This window comes from Equus quagga, chromosome 4 (assembly GCF_021613505.1).
Source record: "Equus quagga isolate Etosha38 chromosome 4, UCLA_HA_Equagga_1.0, whole genome shotgun sequence".
In the NCBI taxonomy this organism is placed as follows: domain Eukaryota; kingdom Metazoa; phylum Chordata; class Mammalia; order Perissodactyla; family Equidae; genus Equus; species Equus quagga.
The window spans coordinates 117,427,619-117,448,441 of NC_060270.1; the positions used below are offsets into that span (position 1 = coordinate 117,427,619).

Consider the following 20,823-nt stretch of genomic DNA (forward strand, 5'->3'; position numbering starts at 1 on the left):
GATTTCTATAAGGGCAGTGACAGCTAGGTATCTAAAAGCTAAGGAATCTTTTAGATTGTTGTCAGAAGATAGTATCTTAAATATGTAACAAAATAATTTAAATAATAAGCCATCTTATTTTTAAATTATTTTAAATGACATTAATATTGCACATTTGTATTTTTATCTTAATTTGGACATTCTAAAGTGTTAATTAGTTGCAAAAAGTATAACTGCAAGTGGTAAATGAGATTTCCCCCACGAATTTGGGGATCTAGTAATAAAATGATGTGTTCTGTAATTATGATTAATAAGATGCTACATACTATAAAAGATATTAGACAACTATAGCAAGACCCACAAATACATTTTTTATCTACTAATAAAGCTAGGGTATCATTCATGTATTATTAAGAAACTATTAATCAAAATGTAATATAGGATATAATCTAATGTAAACTTGAAAATTGCAACATGTAAATTACAACTCTAATCAAAATTGGTCTGAGTCGTGTCTAGGAAAGGGAGAACCGTAGGAAGATTGTTTGATATCTAGCTAGCAGGATCCAAGCAGAGTGATTACATATTTGGCAACTTAAGTATTTTGGCCACTCAGGAAGATTGAATAATTTGCTTGAGGTTTGGTTAGTAAACACACTATTCATTCTACTTCTGTATAAGGGCATGGAAAAATGTTCCATAATCTTGTCTAATTCGGGCACTAAATTATCCATTTTCCATTTAGATTCACACACAGTGAATGGTCTTCTGATGTCTTGCTTTCCAGATACTTTGATAACGGGAAGGCAGTATCCTGGAGAGCATTCTTAGTATTCACCACTATAAATCAGTAAATTGGCAGTTTCGTCAAGATGTCTGCCAGATTTCTGGCATAAATTGGTTTCTTTGATTGAGATGATATTTAGATGAACTGAAAAATTTTCAATTTCAGACTTGAAAATATGAACCACAGCAACCCAATCAAGAGTAGAACACTTAACGGAAAATGCCAGCTGGCCTCCTTCTTTTTTAACAACCAAACTGGTTACCACGTTTCAACAATAATGTTTGTTTAAAAGCTTAATGGTCCAAAAGGTAGAAAGAGAATAAAAATTGTGTTTTACTTGCTTTACCAACAATTTCATATCTCCCAATGTCATTGAACCAATAAACTTGACCATTATGTGGACCTTAACTCTTACCAATAAGAAGGAATTTATTTACCATATGACAGTGGTGAGGACCTTGGAATAAAGTGACAATGTTTCTAATACCAAGATAAAAGACTACCAAGGTGTGTAGTAAAACACACACTATTTCTGAGAACTTAAAACAGGCATGTGAATATTATGATAACATAAGTTTATTTAGACATAGATACAAAACATGAGTTGGAATGGGTTCCTTCTGTAGATCTTAAATGAAAATCTGACTGTACAGTCTTCAACCTTCTAAATAAGTAATAAAGGACTTCTGTTCCCGGGTAAGATGGAATAGCCAGTGGTAGAACAGTGCTTCCACTTAGAGCGATTAGAAAAGCTGGATAAAATGCAGAAAGCATCTATTTGAAGGCAGCAGAGGGCTGCTGTGACAATAAGAAGTAAAGAGGCTGAGACTCCAGAGAAGGAAGAACCTGAGCTCACCTGTCACCACTTTTGCCCCAGCCAGGGGCACTTCCCAACTCTGTGCACTGACGGGAGGCTGGTCATTGAGGCTTTGCTGGGGAACAGAGAAACCAACAGAGCTTTTGGCAGACACTTGGGGGGAGGGGGTATCGAGCACATAGCTGATCTTCTTCTAAGGACATTAACAAAATATGCAAGCTGTACAGGGCAGTGGATTAAAAAAAACTAAGCACAAGCCTCTGAAAAGCAGAGTGGAGGTTTTCAGCAGTTTTCCAAGACAAAGATTGGTGTTGGGGACCTGCTGGTGGCGAGATCTCAAAGAATGCACCAAGCTCTAAGCTGAAAACTTTGAGAGCCCAAGATCAGCAGAGTAGACTGAGCCTTGATAGAACCTCACTCCACATTCAACTTCACCAGCTCCTAACTGGCTTAAGTGATCCCACCAACATCCACCTGGGGAAAGAAAATCACACTATCTGGAACTCCTACGATTTTTTATACAAAATGCCTGACATTTGATAAATATTCACTAGTCCTGCCAAGACAGGCCTACATGACTGGAAACCAAGAGAAAAGTATGCAATAAAAACAATTCCAGATCCAGATGTTGGAATTAGCTTACACTTTAAAATGCCCATAATTAAAATGGTCAAGAAAGTATAGGAAAGATGGAGAAGATGGACAAGAAAGAGAATTTCTTCAGCAATATAAATCTAATAAAAAAGAACCAACTGGAAATTTCAGAACTGAAAAATAAAATTTCTGCAATGAAATTACTAATAAAAAAGATAGGCCAATAAACACAGTTTGCGAATATTTGAATGCCCTATGAGTATAAATTAGAGAAGTACACTCATCAAGAGTGGAAAAAGATACACTGAACAAAGTAAAAATGTAAAAGATAGAAAGAGAGATAGATAGCATATGTTCTAAATGTTCCAAGTAGAAAATTATTTTTTACAATAAATCACCTCTATAACTTAAGAACATGGGCAAACTGCTTAGCACGTTTTCTCTGCTGCTTAAGACTATTATCTGTTTCCACATTGATTTAGCAAGAATGGCCTTCAAACAGTAAAGACTGAAACAAAGAAGACAAAGAGGAAATTGTAGTTCAAAGTAGATGAGGATAGTTAGGCAGAATCTAACTCTTCTAAAGGAATTCAGGCTCCAGACTGGGATTAATCACATCTCAGAGAACTGGGAAAACTGCAGATGTCAGTTATCTTTGCAAATCTACAGAAAATAGGAAAACGGCCAGAAAATTAGAGAAAGGAAAATGCCCTGATTTTCAAAAGGGGGAAAAGGATGGCTACATAATTTACAGACTGGTAAGCTTTACATTGAAAACCAGTACGATAAATTCATTGTTGATTAAGCAGCTTGTGAGCACTTTGGAAAGAATGCCTTGATCGCTAGGAGTCAACCTGATTTATGCCAAATTCTACTTATGTAATTGATAGGATACTAGGAGGGTGGACCTTGTTTTGAGCAGTGTCTCCCATGATAGACTTAAGAAAATGGTTGTGAAATATTGGTTGAAGTAAAATACTACTGGGAGCATCCATGAATGTTTAAAAAACTGGTTAACCAACTGATGGCTTAATGGGTTGGTATGTCAACCTGCCCATCAGCCACTTTTATAAAAGATCTAATTGCAGCCATAAGAGGCTTACTTATCAATGTATAGAACTAAACCCGGGAGAGATGGCTAATGTAGTAGGTAGCAGGTTCAAAATTAATTTAACAAGATGGAATCACGAGTGAAGACTAACAAATGACATTAAACAGAAATAAATATAAAGGCCCACATTTGTATGGAAAAGATAAATAGCTGACACAGACATAAGATGAGAGAGACCCAGCTTGGCAGGAATTGCCATAAAAATGTGATGGGAGTTTTATTCCATCACAAGCTTAATATGAACCAGCAAAGTGAAATTCTTAGTAAAAATGTTAACCTAATCTTAGGTCTCGCTAGTAAAGAATGATGTCAACTTTGTTGTACTTTGTTTTGAAGTGATACTTCACTTTTTGGTTACATTTTATGATTGATTCTGAGAAACCATAGAAAATTCTGGGAGGAGGGATCAGGATGGAGAAAGAAATGAAGTTATCTCATAAATGATAGAAAAGATTTCTATGTGTTTAGCTGCAGAAAAGACTCGATTAGACATAGCAACTATTTTCAAAGTTTGAAGGACTTTCATTTGTAAGAGGAATGAAGTAAAAATACTACTTTATTCCCCAGTGTAGCAATAGAGGGTTAGAACAAGAAATGAATACCAATTTGACTTAACATTGAAAAAAAAATATTTCCTAGCAGCTAGAGTTTTCTAACAATGAATTGAGATACTTGAGGTATTGAAAGAGGGGTGGATTAGCCTTCTTTTAAGAATTCTGTAAAGAACTTTATATGCGTCAGAGGTTGATATACGGATTCTAGAACATTTAAAAGATAAATCGACAGCTTAACTTTAGGGTACATTTCTAAATACAATGGAGCTTCACTATAAAAAGATCTGCATAGTAAGAAATTCTTTAAAATGAAGATTCATCCTAGACATTGTCTTAAGCTGCCGGAAATTTTGTAAAGATCTTGATGCACACTCTCAACATAACTCAGAACTTTTGGTTGAACTTCTACTGAGGATTCTATGTAATAAAAACAATGTTGCATTTGGAATATACACACTTTTTCTTGTTAGTAATTAACATAGCCTTCATGTTGTAAACTAACAAGAGGTCTAGAACCAAATAAGCACATAAACGCTAGACTTCAGGACCATTCTAGGTTGAGTGAAGCTAAAAACTTTCTAAGCCAACATTGCTGATTAATAGACAGTTGAGCTTTTGAATTTATGATTTTGACTTTGACAAGTCATCCTTGCAGAAGGGGTGACTCATTTAATGTCATTCTCACCATATTTATTAAATTAAGGAACTCAAGCCCTAGGTCTTGAGTTAAAAAACTCCTCTTTACAAATAGCTGCCACTGCTTCTCAGCTGAGTCAGACCAATGCTTAGCTTTAGCATCATCCTCTTCCTTCTGCAGGTTTCCAGTTTGGTAAAACTCCTTAAGGCTCTGACACTGCTCGTCTACCTACAAAAAGGAGAATATAAATGAACGTTAAGAAGGCTTAGAAACATGTTTAAAGAAAATAACACTGGATTCCAATCAAAGCCTGTGTAAAAATTAAATGGAAACTGCATTTCGGAATTCTTTAAATAATTATCGAATACAGTCAATTTCCTGAAAAGACATGAAAATCTATTTAGGATGTTGACAGACAGGACCTCCACTGGGTACTAAATTGAACTGACAAGTTTATTACCCATAAGACCTACTTACCGTAGCCAAAATCATATTTATGTATTATATATGTGTATGTTTTGCAACTGGGGACAATTTATATCAAACACCGGTGTAGTTCCATTTAAAGCTGAGTTTTATAATTCAGAAGAAAGACATCTATATGTTTATATGCAATCAAGGAATACAAATCAGAAAGAAATGTAAGTCAGTGAAAAAATAATTAGTAGATCACAATTTGCTACTTATCAGTGATAAACCAGAACAAAAGAGTACAAACAATTGCTAATTTTCTGTACAAGTATTCATATTAAACTGCTTCCATGAGTTAATCTTATTGAGCTATCTTACTTCGCCTCCCTAGAATTGTGTTTTCTCATTTGCTAACCGAAGTAAGCAGTACTAGATTATTTTAAATCACTCTCTTTGAAGAGATCTTACATAAAAGCAAATGTGCCTGTGGAACTACAGAGTAACATGTAATTAGGTGATGTGGAAATAGTAGACAATTTTTGACGCAAGTTATTTGCATTTATGCATTTGAATAATGCTTAATGGACAATAGCACAAAACTCAAAGAGCTCACAACTACCAAAAGCAATCTAAATAGGGTGAGAAACTTCAGGAAATGGTTAGTCACTATATTTTACAGATTTTAACATCATTCTTAATTAAATGAACTTAATAGGAGAGCCTACAAATGACACTAAGAAACAGAGTTTTCTCCTCATTGCCCTTATTTCATTTATTCATGCCTCTGTTTTGCTGATGCTTGTTTTCTCAGCCCAGAATGATCTTTCCTCAATTTTCTGTTGCTGCTTATCCTTCACGAGTTAGTTAAATTAACTCAGTAAAAATTAAACATTTATTTCCTTGGGTTCTTAATCATAGTTCTGGGAGAAAGAGAACCATAAGCAGATTATTACAACAAAAGACAAGTATACACACAATGTTGTGGGCACACTGAGGAGGGACCATCGACTCTACATAGAGTAAATAGGGAAGGCCTTCCCACAGGAAGTGGCATTTGATCTGTCTCTTTTAGAATTGTCCAGGGTCAGAGAAAGTAGGAGAAGGGGATCCCAAATGGAAGCACTAACATGTGAAGGCACGAGTTTGAAAACACTGGCTGGTTCAGAGTATGATGAATGATCTTAGCGTGGGTGAAGTTCTTGTTGCACAAGATGAGTGGTGAACTTATTTGTAAAATGTGGGTAATAGTAACCGAATATAGAGGTGTTGTAAGGATTAAATGAAATCAGGAGTGAAAAGCACAGAGCCTGCATGAAACAAGTAATTGTTAAGAGAAGGCTTGAAAAAGACTGAAGCTTCTACCTAGGACTTCTGACAGATGGTGGGGTCATTAATCCAATGCCAAAATACAGAAGGAAAAGCATCTTTGAGGAAAAGATAACCAGTTGTGTTTTGTTCAGTTTTAGGAACCTACAGGATACATAGGTGATTAGAATGATTGGAAGTTGAAGGCATTGGTCTGGAGAGTTTGGGCTGAGGAACAACTTTTGAATTATTAGTGAATTGAAACCATAGATGGGGATGTGATGTTTTGTAGGGAAAGTGTGTAGAATGTGCAAAAGAGAGAATGTGCATATGCAGGTACTCTGTGACACATCATACTTCACGAACAGAGAACTGACTTAGGCAAAGGAGAAGGAACAGATAAAGAAGTAGACAGGATGATTCCATTTACGTGAAATATTCAAATACTGTAAATCTGTCTAGACAGAGAGCAAATCAGTGCTTGCTCAAGGCTGGAGGTGGAAACCAGGATTGACTAAAAGTGTGCACCAAGGCTCTTTTTGGAGTGATGGAAATATATTAAAACTGGGGTACAGTGATGCTTACACAACCCTATAAATATACTAAAAATTACTCCACTCTAAAGTAGGTACATAGCATAAAATTAAGTAAATTATACCTTGGTAAATATGTTCTTTAAAAAAAATCAAAGGAGAGGAAGCCCTGATGGCCTAGTGGTTAAAGTTCAGCACGCCCTGCTTCAGTGGCCTGGGTTCAGTTCCCAGGCGCAGAACCACACCACTCGTCTGTCAGTAGCCATGCTGTGGCAATGGCTCACATAGAAGAACTAGAAGGATTTACAACTAGAATATGTAACTATGTACTGGGGTTTGGGGAAGGAAAGAAAAAAGAGAGAGGAAGACTGGCAACAGATGTTAGCTCAGGATGAATCACTCCCAGAAAAAAAAAAAGTCATAGGAGATGAGAGTAACCAGGTTAAATGTGACAGAGAGATTAACCAGGATGAAGACTGAAAATACACCATTTCATTTGTTAACTAGTAAGTAGCTTACGAGAACATTTTCAGTGGAGTGAGCTAGTGACAAATGGCAGGATTGAAAGGGGAATAAACTAAACAGCAGTGGGATGAGGACTGGAGAGGATGACCAAGTAGAGGCAAGAAATGTCATCTTCCCACTCCAAGAGTCCAGATGTGAAGGGAAGGAAAATTATAGAGTGGTAGCCTTGGTGAGGGCAAGACCATTTGGACATAACTGTAGACCAAAAGGAAGGAAGCGATGGGAAAAAGCAAATCTGAAGTATTAGAGGATGGTTGCTGGTGCTAGATTCTGCATGAAGAAGGAGCATCCTGATTACAGATTAATGCTGGACACGAGTGGGGACTTTATTGGCAACAGTGGAAGATGAGTGAACACGCTATTAGGTTTGAAAGTCGAAGGAAGTCAAGGCAGTTAGGCTCAATGGCCTTGTGTTTTTCAGTCACGTATGAGGTAAGGTTATAAGCTAAGATTTAGGCTTGGAAACTGGGGTAAGATGTTTGGGCACCAACTAGGGAGCATATGGTGGACCCAGCTGAAGCAGAGACTGATACATTCGTAAGAGCGCCAATCAGCACAATTGTATGATTTTCTGCAGAAGCATCTGGAAGCTTGGAAAGAGAAGATGAGTAAACAGTCTTGGGTGGATCTAGTATTGGGAATTGGCAGGGTTAGTCAGGTTGGAAGGCAGAGAGTTGAGGGCATGGAGAGTGGAATGGAAATGTGTAACCATGAGCAGGTGAGGAAAGAAGGAAAGCCTGAGAGAGTAGGAGAGTGACAGATTGAGACCACTGCCAAGATTAGAAGGACAGGAGGCTCTGCCAGGCAGGAAATAGATTTAGTGAAAGCTGGGAAGATTGGAAGGACATGAGGTCCTTCTGAGAAAGTTGTTTGCAAAGCTAAGCTTCCAGCCCTAGAGAGGCTCTTGGTCCCAGAGGCCAGAGTGAGCCGTGGAAGGAGATGCTGAACTAGAAGCCAAGAAGGTACATTTTTGGCAATGAAGACACAGAAAACAAGCACTTCTTTGTACGTTCTCCACCATTTCAAGTTCTTAATAACAATGTTCGTCAACAGGATAATCCCATCAGTTGTAAGACCTCTGCTGAACCATGAGAGTTCAGGGCTACGAATAACTGAAAAAAAGCCAGAAATTACAAAACATGGAGTAAAGATGTGGAAAAGGAGGCAATGGTTTCCTGAGACTCCAGGGTCTGGGCATGGCCTTCCTCTGGAGTGGTGAGAATTCAGAATATTGTACAAGGAGAGCTAACAGAGGAAATGTGTGTAGGCAGGACGGTGGTGGTGGGAGGTAATCGTGAGAGAGTTGGGAAGGTGGGATGAGAAGATGGAATACGAGTGTGCTACCTAACTTTGGCTGGCTTCACCCTTGAGTGGACCCTGCTGGCTCCACCTCCCACTAAATCAGGGCCCCGTCCCTGAAAGGAGAGTGACCTGCATGCACCGAGGTGCACTGGGACCAGAGTTAAATGAGGTGGAATCCTAGCACTTTTCTATTACTGACGTCATCTTTAAGAAGCTGGGACCTCTGAGAGATGAAATCCTAGCCTACTAGAGGGAATTTTATGAATTATCTAGTACAAACCAGTCAAAACAATGCCTCAGAAGAAGCTTTCAGAGGAAGTTTGTTAGAAGTCTTCAAACAAGACAAATCTGAGACTGGACCCAACAGCCAGTAATTTCCACTTCTGTGTATTTTAAATGAATCACACTAATTACTTAGGTGTTCAAAGAGATTCGTGACATTTTAAAATAGAAAATAACTTATTTTTAAATCATTTTCATCTATGTTTAGGATATTGTAAATATTTGTAGGCTGTAGTAAAAAGTACTCCAACACGACTACTTTGCTTATTTGTGTATATATCTATACAGACAATTTGTAATTTTTTTTAGTAAAAGAACTTACTTTTTGAGTCCTTGTGCATTGCTTTGGAGAATAAAGGGCCTATAAGTGAGTACATGTGCGGGGGTGAAGAACATGGATTACCCAAGAGGGCTTCTATCCCCATAGGAAGCTGGAAGATGGGCAGAGGCCACCTTGCCAAAGAAGGTCAGCTTATAGGTACCGTACCTCCTCTGATGACTTTAGAAATGTCACATAAGTTTGCAGGAGTTGTGACCTGGAGCCGATCCTTTCACCGAGTATGTTTAATTCTTCCTCTAGCCATTTCACTTTAGAAGAAAGAGATGCTGCTTCATCAGGTTCAAATTCCTTCTTCTTTGTCATAAGTTTTGCAGCTGCTTCTAATTCATGTGATGTCTCCTATGAAAGCAAAGCACAGGAGGTCAGAAGCCAACAGTGGAATCATGAACATTCACATTTCATTACCTTCTGTACATCCATCTATTACGATTATTACTTGAACTCATACCAAGGCTCTCCTCAATAAAAGAAAGGCACAACTTTCAAAATTTAAAAAAAAGTCATCTTAAAATGAAAACCATCTCAAATTATTCTTTCACTCTATCAGCCACACCTCTTATGTAGAGCCTTCTCTTTTCTGGATCACAAATAGAAGAAAGGTTGTTTGGTATGAAAGGTTGTAAAACAAACTGGCAGAAATTTTACTTAGTTTGAATAAAATAATTATACACGAGAATTGCTCTATGAAACTTAACAATAGCTCTAGCAAATTCTTAAACTAATTTTGTTATATAAGAGATGGCAAATTTATAGAAGTCGTTTACTCATTTTTTAACTTATAAAAAATAACATATCAATTATGCAGTCATTTAAATCTCTCTAGAAGGATTTTAAAACAGGTGTAGGGGAAACACTCCATATGAAGTTTAAACAGCCTAAAGAGTCAGGGAATGTGACTTGCTTAGGGTTGCTCTCCTGTGTTTTCTTTTAAGTGCAATTTCTGGCACATGCAATCGAACTACTGACTACATGGAGGAGCAGGTGCTGTAGGCATCACATAGACAGTTGCCACAGAAAGAGCCGTGTAAAATTTCATGTGAGACCAAGCTAGGAATCAAGCAAAAATGAAAAAAAAAAAGCTTCACTCTCATCTGCAGCAAGAAGGGATTGCTTCCCTGCTTGTGTTTAACATGCTTCCCAAGGACTCCATTGAGTGAAGGCAATTTCAATTTACAAGCGCTGCTTCCAGACAGCACTCTGGGAAGCAGGAAGCAGGGGAGTTTCTTCCTTCTAAAATTTTTTAAATAAGGAAAAAAATTGAATTCAGACATATGGTTTATTTTAAACATTTTAAATAATTAATTAGAAACATCCCATTTAAAAAAATTGGTTTGTCTGTGAGTTTTGGGTGAGGGCGCTGTTTGTGAAGGAGGCCCTTATGGGCTGAGAACCGAGGGGCAGCAGGGCCGGTTACCGCCCACCTGGGCGCCAGGAGAGGGCCTGGCTCACTTTCCGCAACACCTGCTGGGGCAGCCTGGGGCTCAGGGCGGGTTTGGAGCTGCTAGCAGGAATAGTTGAACATAAGTCTCATGTGAAAGGGAGCCAGAGAAGGTGCCAGGGAGATGAGGGGCATTTTCTGTCCCTGGACACTGGGTGTGCCAGCAAGACGGTGTTTTTATTTGCCTCCTGGAATCTTGCTTTAAGGCATGCTTCTTCTGGTAATTTCCTTTTGTAACTTCCTCTAGCAGCAAATCACAAAGAGTCTCAGAGAAGCACTCTCCCTCCCTCCTCTGGCATCCTCAAAGGGGGTTGCCAACATCACCCAGGCAAGGAAAAGGGGCCAAGCGAGTGTTTAATACCAGGCTATAATGCTGAGTTTCAGTGAGCTCAAACGCCCTAATAAATGCACATGTACATATAAATAATTTAGATGCACATACTAGTAGGACTTGTTAAGTCACTATTTGCCACAATACTAATTTAAAATCGCAACCTTCAAGAGAACCAGGATTCAGTTTTATAGCTATTTAGTATAAAGACAATAAACCATATTTACCAAATCCTAACTGTAATAATAATTCTTATTTTGTCTACCTTAGCTTGCATATCTAGTTCCAAATATTTATTCAAAATCTTCTGTAATTCAGAAAGGCTGAAACCAACATCCATTGCATTGGAAAGTATTGGACTGATTTTCTGAATTGACATTTCCACCTTTAGGAATAAAGAACATATTACAATCTTAGTAATATGTATTTGCATATATGCATGCGTATGTGTAAAGAAAATAAATATTACTCTCTATATTCCCATTTTACTTTAAATAGATATATCAATTTTAATCTAAAAATAGTTTTAAGTATTTCAGATTTTATATGTAAGTTAATAATAGATGTAAATTAATAATTTATATGTAAATTAATAACGCTGCTCTTCATAGGAGGCAATACTGCTGACCCACCCACTGAAGGTAAGTGCTTAAAGATACATATTTATTAACAGACATAAATTTTATTAACAGCAGTGAGATAGAAGCAATCATCCATGTCTTCTACGAATTTTATTATCTACGTTACCTAGAAATAATAATGCACTTGATAACACATCAATAGAGATGAATTTATCTGATTAATTCACAATCATCCACTGTAAGTTGAATGGGGCCCAATTTATAGGCACATCACGAAGCAGAGGTCCAAGCCTTGGGTATTAGATCACCTAGGGACTGCTGTATTTAGGGGTGAGGAATCCTAGGGCAGCACCAAACCCTGTCCATGTGATGATAAAACACAGGGACTCGCTTAGGCCATTTAGTTGGTGAACGTAGGGGACTATGATTTGATCTTCAGTACACATGACTCAAAGAATAAAGTGACCTTTAAAGGATTCTATGCCATCCAAGTTACTTCCTTCATCCCCTGGCTCTAACTAGAGTCCATACTTCCCACAGTCAAATTGGCAGTAAGATAAGTAGCAACAGTTGTTTGAGTTCCTACTGTGTTTTCCACCATCACCAAATTAGCTTGAGTCTCAAGCTCTGGGGAATGCGTCACCACAGCTGCCACCATATTTGGAATCTCCCTGGACCCAGGCATCAGACCAAGGCTCAAATTCCCAGGGTTCTGGATCAATAACAGGTGGGGAGGCAATTTAGCTAGAGACATGGTTATTTAATGTCCTGTCCTGTGAAATCTGCCAGTTCTCCTTGTTTAAGTCAGGCATCTAAGTCCATTGTATCAAATGAAAACATCATTGAAATTTCAGACCTAACTTATGCGGCAAGGTTCGTTAGCATTAATGTCATTGAGATATCACTAGTTTTTGCTATATCCCACCTTTAGATAGGTAATTTTTTATTTAGTCAAATAGTAGCTTCCTGGTTTTATTCCTCTTTGAAAATGGGAAATAAAATTCTCCCATACCAAGCTGTTATCCTCACTCTGCAGAGAGAATTCTCATGTGTCCGCTTCTATTCAGAATGACCATGATCGTGTCATTTGTGCCAACCTGGTTCGATAAAGTATGATAATGGCAATTTATTCCTGGACCTCCCAAAACTTATCATTTTGGGTATCTATCTATCTGCAGTCCTCATGTTGTATGGTACCACGTGAGCTGAAACTTGTGCATATTGGAACCATGCATAGAACCATGTAACTCAAGGACACAATCCCAATATGCACATGGTTCAGTTAACACAATTCTGTGGAAAGCAAGGACTGCCTTGGTGTACAGGTGTTCAGGGCTGGGGTGGTTGGTAGGATTACATATCTAGTTTTGGCAACAGGAGGCAGGGATGGCTGATGATCAATAGTAAATTACAACTCTATTCTGTTCAATTATAAAACCTCATGTGGAGCGTAAGAGAAGCCTAAGGAGACACTCCCCGTCCTCCCACCATGCCAACATGCTGCAGTTGCCATACTATCTATTATCACCAAACAAGAAGCTGCATCTCAATAGTAACTTAGGGAGGACACATTTTATGAAATTACCTTCCTGAGGTGGCTATCCACTGAGGCCGTTAATTGCTGTTTCTTAAGAGCAAATTCCTTGTGCGCCGAACACTGTTCCGTCAGATGATCTACTCGTCGCTGAATGCATCTCATCATCTCGTGAATGCCCGTCCCCTGAGAGCTGAAAGGAACAAGCCAGCTGCCCCCATGTAGAAGCGCCAGGAATAAGGAATATTGGAAAACAGAATCTACTCTTTCGTGATAGGAGTGAGTTGAGAAAAGTTATCAAGCTTCAGGCTTTAGGATGATAGAAGTTAAGTAGCTATAGTCCTGGTACAGTAGAGGGCAAAACCAAATCACATTCCTTTGTTTAAGTCAGTCAATCCTGAGGGAAAAGATGAGTTGCGGGTTTTTGTAATCAGGTCTAATCTTCTTTTCTAAAGGTTTACTTTTTAATATTTCTCTGCAATACTTTGAGAACCTTATGGCAAAAAGCACAGTATGTCTGCCAAGAGTTTCCTGTGGGTGTTATTTAAAAGCTTCATTTATCTGAAGATGCTCTTTGAATAGAAATGTAGATCAGCCAATTAACAAAACATTTACTGATCCAATAGGGTAAAATATTTATGTAACACTAAGGACTTTGTTCTCGATGATTACGAATGCTTGAGGCTGTATTCATTCGATGAACACCAACTCATCACCAACAATTAGGAATCTAAAACACTTGCTCATAAAAAAGAAACCAAGCCTCACATTGTCATTTTTCACCTGTGTTGGCCTCAAGAGAAAAAGAGAAGGGACATGACAGCTCAAAAAATGAAAATGCCTTTAAAACAATAAATGAACTTAGACTTGGACCCCACTTGCTCTGGTCTAAAGATACATGGGCAAGTTTCCTAACTGTGTCCAACTTAGGCCTATTAGCAATGCAAAACAATGAAAGAACATTGCCCATGGGATGATCGCTTTTTAACTTTTCAACCTTTCTCTGAGACAGAGCCTGTCCTACTATGGAAGAACTTGAAGTCTTCAATTTCCCATCAGTCATTTCCATCAAATCCTAATAAAGATTAACATGATAACTCTTAAAATTAATTACCCAGAGTTTAAAAAGATCTTGAAACGAGGTACAGATTTCAGTAATTTTCCCTCAAATAATTAATTTATGACTCTGTAAAAATAAATGTAATTAGTAATGAAAGGAGGGCAAGATCCCAAGTGACTGAGAGTTAAAGTAACTTCACAAGAATGACAATGAAGCTGCTAGAGAGGTGAGAGTTCATCATCACCAGCTTGAGGATCCTGTCAAATGCGCATGGGATTCAAGTATGTCCTCTGGGTACCACTGGAGTCCCAGAGAAGTTTAATTGGGGGGAAAAAATGAAACCACTGTGAGAAATCTTGTTTCTGACACACAATGTTCCACAGATGTTACACTTAAAACAATTAGTTTTGCATTTTAATAACTCAGAGACAGTGAAGCGTATAATCAATAAATCAGGGGACTTTTAAAAATAATTCTTATGATATTTAAATCTGCAAATCCTGTAAAAGCAGTGTATCAGTAATAATAATTGTATTTTGACTAGGTTTAGACTTTGAGACATTATATGCTAAAAAGGCACTTAAAAGCCCAGTTGTCTTATATACTATAGGTTCGAAGTGTTCTGTAGAATATGCAAATCTGGAATTAGAAAGATAAATAAAAAAGAAAAAGTGAAGAAGTGAAAAGAAGGTATAGAGAACAAAGTTTGTGAAAGTAAATGGGTAAACATTTTCCAAAAACAATTATTGAGCACTTAGTGTGACAAGGCACCATTTTTAATGTTTTAAGTAGTCTCTTTTCTAATTCTCATAACTACCCTGTGATCTGGGTATAATTGTGATCTCCATTTTGCAGATGAGCCAACTGAGGAGGACAAGGCTCAGTTAATTTGCCTGGGTCACAATTATTAAGTGGCAGAGCCAGGATCTGAACCTGTTCATCTGATCTCAGCGTCCACACTCTTGACACATGACAGTGGGTGGAGGAAATTTGTCCTCTAAAATTTCACTTTCCTTCAGCTGAGTGTTGATGGAAACAGGATTAGTCTGGCCTGCATGCTCTTTTGAAATTGGCTGGCTTGTCCCCATAATGCAATGACTGTCTGTAGCTTACAAAGTGGCCACTAGAGGGGCACGGCACCCCATTCAAATTCATGTCTGAAAGGTCCCTCCAGCACAGGGAACGGGAAATGGCGAAAACAAAACCAAATCAAGCATTCCTTCCAAAAAATATTGCTCTTTAGCAACTTACAATTTTAATTTAGGTGAATCACAACCAACTGAATAGGATCTCTCTCTCTCTCTCTGTCTTTGGAAGGCTCATTCATTTCCAATTTTTCAAAGAGATTCCGTCTCATTTTATGGTGATTTGTGCCTTAGCATGTGTATCAATTGCATTGTAAATTCTTTAAGGCAAAAGACAACAGTCTATTCACTCGTACATCCTCTGCAGCCCTGAGCATATAGCCTTGTAAGTAGTAGATTAATGCATATTTTCAAATTAAATAAAATACTGTTTGATCAATATTTCAGAGGAGAGAAGACATAGATTTAAGGAACAAGAAGAATGTATGCACAGATAGTTATTGCATAAAAACGTCACTCATGACAGTTTCTAATAGTTTTCTAAAGCAATGATGACTTTGCCCTTCGCCCTCCTATAGAAGTTTCAGGCTATCCAAAGACTGCCTAATTTCTTCTTTGGTATGGTTCAGCATTTATAGTTAGGTTGCCTGATGCTTCCCTCCTCTATTAGAAGCCTTAGACAGACAGACTGAATTACCTTGTTCCGCTGTCTATTATTGCCTGTCCACTGTGCACCCCACTCTTACCTGTCGCTTAGACCCCATCCTTACTGCGAGAAGTTCTCAATTATCTTACTTACCCTAGCCAGCTCCTATTTTCCTCTCTCTGGTCCTCAGCCAAATCATCTCTGTCTGATCGGGCATTAATCTCTTCACTCTCCTGATTCCCAGTTGGAATATATCTGTCACACTCCGAAAGCCATGCCACTCCCTCTCCATTCCTTCTTAGTGAAAACCTAATCTGCAGGTCCCAACCAGCCCTAATTCCATCACTTTCAGTTAGAAACTTTAAACACTGATTTCAAACTTTTCCTCTGAACATTCTAAAACATGTATAGCATGCATATTGGCAATTTCCTCGGAGCTTGAAAAGATGGTTTGATCAAAGGAAAAGTATGACCTCACTCTCTGCCAGCAATTCTTACATGAACTGAAAATAAATTAGTAGAATTCCATCAGTCACCCAGGAATGAGTCCTATTACTTCACAGTAATATTAAATAAATGATGGGACAAAAACTGAGGGCGGGTAACAGAAACTTGGTTGAATGACATGCCATCATTTTGTTCTGATTCTGAAGCCACACTGCTAACGTGCTGCCTGATTGAGTGGGAGACTGGCTACCAGTGGACTAACTTCTAGGTCTAACAACATGTTGCTCTATAATTTGCCTTGGAAATACTGATTGACCTCTGGGCTTTCTCTGTAAGAAGGGATTAGATGGTGCCTGTCTGTAATGTGAGCACGAGGTACATCAGAATACTCCTGGAGTTGACTTTGACTTTTCCAAGCATCACAGATACTCAGAAATGACAGACTGAGAAGCCTTCTTCAGACATTTGTTAGAAACTCCACATGGGAGCGTTTTCTCCCCTATGCATTGAGCCAGTAGAGGAGAAAGATGGGGGAAGGAAAATGAGTGACATTTTTTCCCCAACGAGCAGAGACATACCGACTTCTGGCTCAAAAGTAGACTGTTCCATTTGCTGTATGGAAGCAGTTGCTGTATCTTTGCATCTGTTGCAAATTGGGGCTGGGGGAGGGGAGCAAATCCCAATGTTAATGTGTTCTAATGATTCTTTCCAGAGAATGGCAAGTTCCTTTCAAACCTTTCATAAATTACTATTGGCGGCCCATCTGGATTAGGAGCTGAACCAGATGGTAAGCACTTGACAGCTTACTCTATCTCATCAGAAGGAATCAGCTGATCAGAGTCTTCTTTCTGTCTACGGACAAACCATGCTTTGAAAACGAAAATAAAATCTTAGCTTCAGCTTGCTGCTTCTTTTGACAGGGAGGCAAACAGCGCCCCTTCATGTTTATGATTATTTTGGAGGAAACAATGGCTACTCTCTAGTTTTCATCCTTACTTTGAAAAAGAGCCATTGATATTATAGAAATGAAATGCATGTTTTTACAATATTTTTTCTGACTTAAGTTATATACATTGAGACTACATCCCCACCAAACAAATATCACACACACACACACACACACACACACACACACACATCTTTTATATACCATAACAATGAAGAAACAGAAAGCAGTAAGTTGGGCTGGAGCTACAGAGCTCCTAGGTTCTGGTCCAGATGCATGCAGAGAGGGCCACAAGTTCCATTCCTATGAGGCCACAGAGACCAAAACATGTCCTACGTAAAGGGTATCATAGCTAGGATTCTACCTGAAATCAGTAACCAGGATGGGTTTTGCCCTCCTTGTGAAGGGAGGTTTAAAAATGCTATAGACAACTGCTGCTGGACCCAGGCATCAGACACAGCAGGGCAGTCAGGAACCATCCCCAGCCTGGTTTTCCGGCTGCATCTCTGAGAGGCACCGTATCCCCATGGGAGCTTGTGCGACCTGATCAAACAACAGAAGACCGAGTCTGGACTGCCGACCCTGTGAGTTCAAGTGAATGTCATTGCAAAGCTGTCAGGAGGAAAGAGCAAAGACCAGAGAGTGAAGCAAGGAAAAGAAAGATGAAGAAGGCACGTCTCCCGCTCCAGATGAGAGTATCATCTAAAATTTCAGAACACACGAGGAAAATAAATCCTAAGAGAAGATAGGATGTGTAACATCCTAAATTTCAATAATCAAGAAATGAATGCAGTTTATCTGAAAGGAAAATAAGTAGCTCAATCTGAAAATGACTTGAAGATAAATAAGTCTGAGATCATCAGAGAGACAAGGGAAAACATCCGTAAGAACAGAACAAGAAACTCTGAAGCAAAAATAGTCAGAAATAAACCAAAATTGGATGTGAAAAAGAATGAGTTAGAAATCCCAGAAATGAAAACAATATAGTTATAAAAACTAAAAAAAAAAAATGAGTAAAAACAAAAGGAAAATTAACAAAAGAGAAAATTAGTCTGAAGGATTTACAAGAATGTAACACAAAGAGCTAAAGGAATGACAAATATGAAAGACAGTTCAGAGACAGACTGAGAGGCTCCAGCATCCTTCTACTAGGAGTTATGGGAGCAGAGAAAAGACAGGAAAAAACGCTTTTGATATTGGCGTAGAACATTCCACAATGTGTTTGCCCTTAAACTATTCAAATATTTCTCTATTTCCAGAAATATTCGAGTGGTTTTCAGGTTTGCACTATTATAAACAGCACTGTGATGGGCATTTTATTCATCAATGTGTCTACTCACATCTCGCCCCCTCTCTGTTTTGTGTTCTTTTCTCTCTAAGCCCTCCACTCTGAGAGAACTCTGCCTCAGCCACCCGAGGCACAGATTTCTGCCCCTGGAGTCAGGCTTCCCCCGCAGACTCCCCAGTTCCAGACCTTCTGACTCTGGGATCCTCGTGACTTCACAACACATCATCAGCATCACAAATAAATGAACTCATACTGCAATGAGTGACTCTAGATACTTTACAAGAACATAATCTCATTACTTCTAGATTTAATGGAAAGTGTGAACTTTGGGTGCCTTCCACACTAAGAGTTTCAGAATTATAAAAGTCTTAACAATGTTAACAGGCCCAGATAGCAGTTATGACATTTACTCAACCTCTAAAAAGAACAACTTAATATAGACATGAAAATATTTGGAAAGTGGCTGAGTTAACACTGTCATAAGAACTCAACTTTGTAATTTCCTAAATTTCAGTATCTGACATTTACCATCTAAACACATCATCAAACTTTTTTAAAAAAACAGTTATTTTAAGTTCTTAGATGCTTGGTAGAATTCCTATGAAACACAACCACAGATGACTGTATCAGGCAAAAGAAAGTTCCATTTTTGTTTCTTCAGTTTGTTTTGTTGGAGGGTGGGGATTGTTTTCATTTGTTTTCCACTTAAGACCTTTTAAAATATTTTTACTATGATAGAAGCTTTCCTTTAATGTCATACCAGCTCTTTAACATTTCAAATCAAGTCACCTACTATGTAAATGCTAAGAAACATAAAAGAGGTTTCCTACATGGTTGACCTTGAGGGCTGACCTTAAGGTGATGTCGTGGTCTGGCTGAGGAGAGGATGCTGCCACAAGTCAAACAACTAAGGAATGATTCAGAACACCACCGAATGAAAAGTGAAGCCATGAGATAGAGCTGACACATAAAAAAGAATTCAAAAAGTATTGTATGCTAGGTATTGATTCTGTTCATCTTGGTTAGAAGATGTAGATCCTTCACCCACCTTAGATTATCCGATTCAACAATGGTCCTCTCAAGTCTCACTTCTTCACTTGACCTATCCTGATTGCAGGGGCTTGGGATTGTGTCTCCCTTCTCTGAAGAAGTGGGCCACCCACTGTCCCCTTGGCTTTCTCATGCCTAGAGCACTTCCCTTGACATGTCGTTTCCTGACTGGCCATTAGTAAGGTTCTGGAGATTCGGGGCCAGGTTTATATATCTTTGACTGCCCTTGAAGTCCAGTGCTGGTGTGTCATATGAGATGCTTATATGTATATTCAGTAATTTTTAAATAAGCTGAAAGAAAGAAAAATTTTCCAGGGAAGGTGAGAGTTGAGTTGAAACCAGAAGGTAGATGGAGTACATTTTAAGCACAATTGAATAAAAAAAAAAAAATCCATGCTCACTAAGTGGCCAGGCTCCATGTTCTTAATTAAAGTTGAATGAAAAGAGTAGACAGACAGGGAGCTGGCAACCTAACGTAGCGGTTCAGACCTGCATTCCCGTGCTCTACCTCTTCCTACCCTGTGACGGGTAGTAGGGCAGGTTATGAAACATCTCTGTGCCCTAGCTTCCTCATCTGCAAAACAGGGACGATGATAGTGGTGGGACCCATATCACAGGGTGGTTTTGAGGATTAAATTTGCTAATATGTATAAAGCACATAAGTGTTTGCCATTATTGCCAATGAGCATTTGAACATAGTCTAACTTCCACCTAACTCTTTGATCTTGTCTTCTGCCCTTCTCCCCTTGTCACCCTCTTCTCCAGCCACACAATACTTCTTTCTGCTACACCTTTGCCGTTGTTCTGTCAGGTCCACTCATCTCTCAGCTATCTGCATGGTAGCTCCTTCTCCTCAAAGAATTCCTCCCTGGCCACAATGTCTACAATGGTCCCCTCCCCATAGTAATTCTCTATCCCATTTCACTTTTATATTTTTTTCATATACTCATTGCTGCATAAGAAGGTCTCATTTATTGATTTTTTTGTTGGTTGACTGTTTCTTCCTACCAGAATATAAACAGCAGGAGGTCAGACACTTCCCTTATTGCATTAGATGCTTGGGAATACTTGATTTACGAAAGACACTCAATCATATTTTCGGAATGAACAAATGAATGAACTACATTCTGTCCAAAGTTCATCACCATTCATACTATCAACCAAGGGAAGTAGTGGTAGCCAACATAAATGAAAATCATGGAAAGAGAATGCAAAATCCCAATTAACTCCTGTTTTTATT

At 38.6% G+C, this 20,823-nt stretch overlaps 1 protein-coding gene across 3 annotated transcripts in view; it reads right to left on the minus strand.

The window, feature by feature from the left end:
* Nucleotides 1-20,823, minus strand: part of CCDC141 (coiled-coil domain containing 141) — a 182,649-nt gene that overhangs the window by 38,007 nt on the left and 123,819 nt on the right. For 2 of the 3 annotated variants that reach the window (XM_046658983.1, XM_046658985.1), the window contains 4 exons: nucleotides 13,113-13,272; nucleotides 11,212-11,331; nucleotides 9,325-9,516; nucleotides 4,528-4,707 (listed from right to left, as the gene is read on the minus strand). In XM_046658983.1, the coding sequence (XP_046514939.1) occupies nucleotides 4,528-4,707; nucleotides 9,325-9,516; nucleotides 11,212-11,331; nucleotides 13,113-13,272 (652 nt within the window). The remainder of the gene's footprint in view (nucleotides 1-4,527; nucleotides 4,708-9,324; nucleotides 9,517-11,211; nucleotides 11,332-13,112; nucleotides 13,273-20,823) is intronic. The other variant, XM_046658984.1, reaches the window with a different exon arrangement.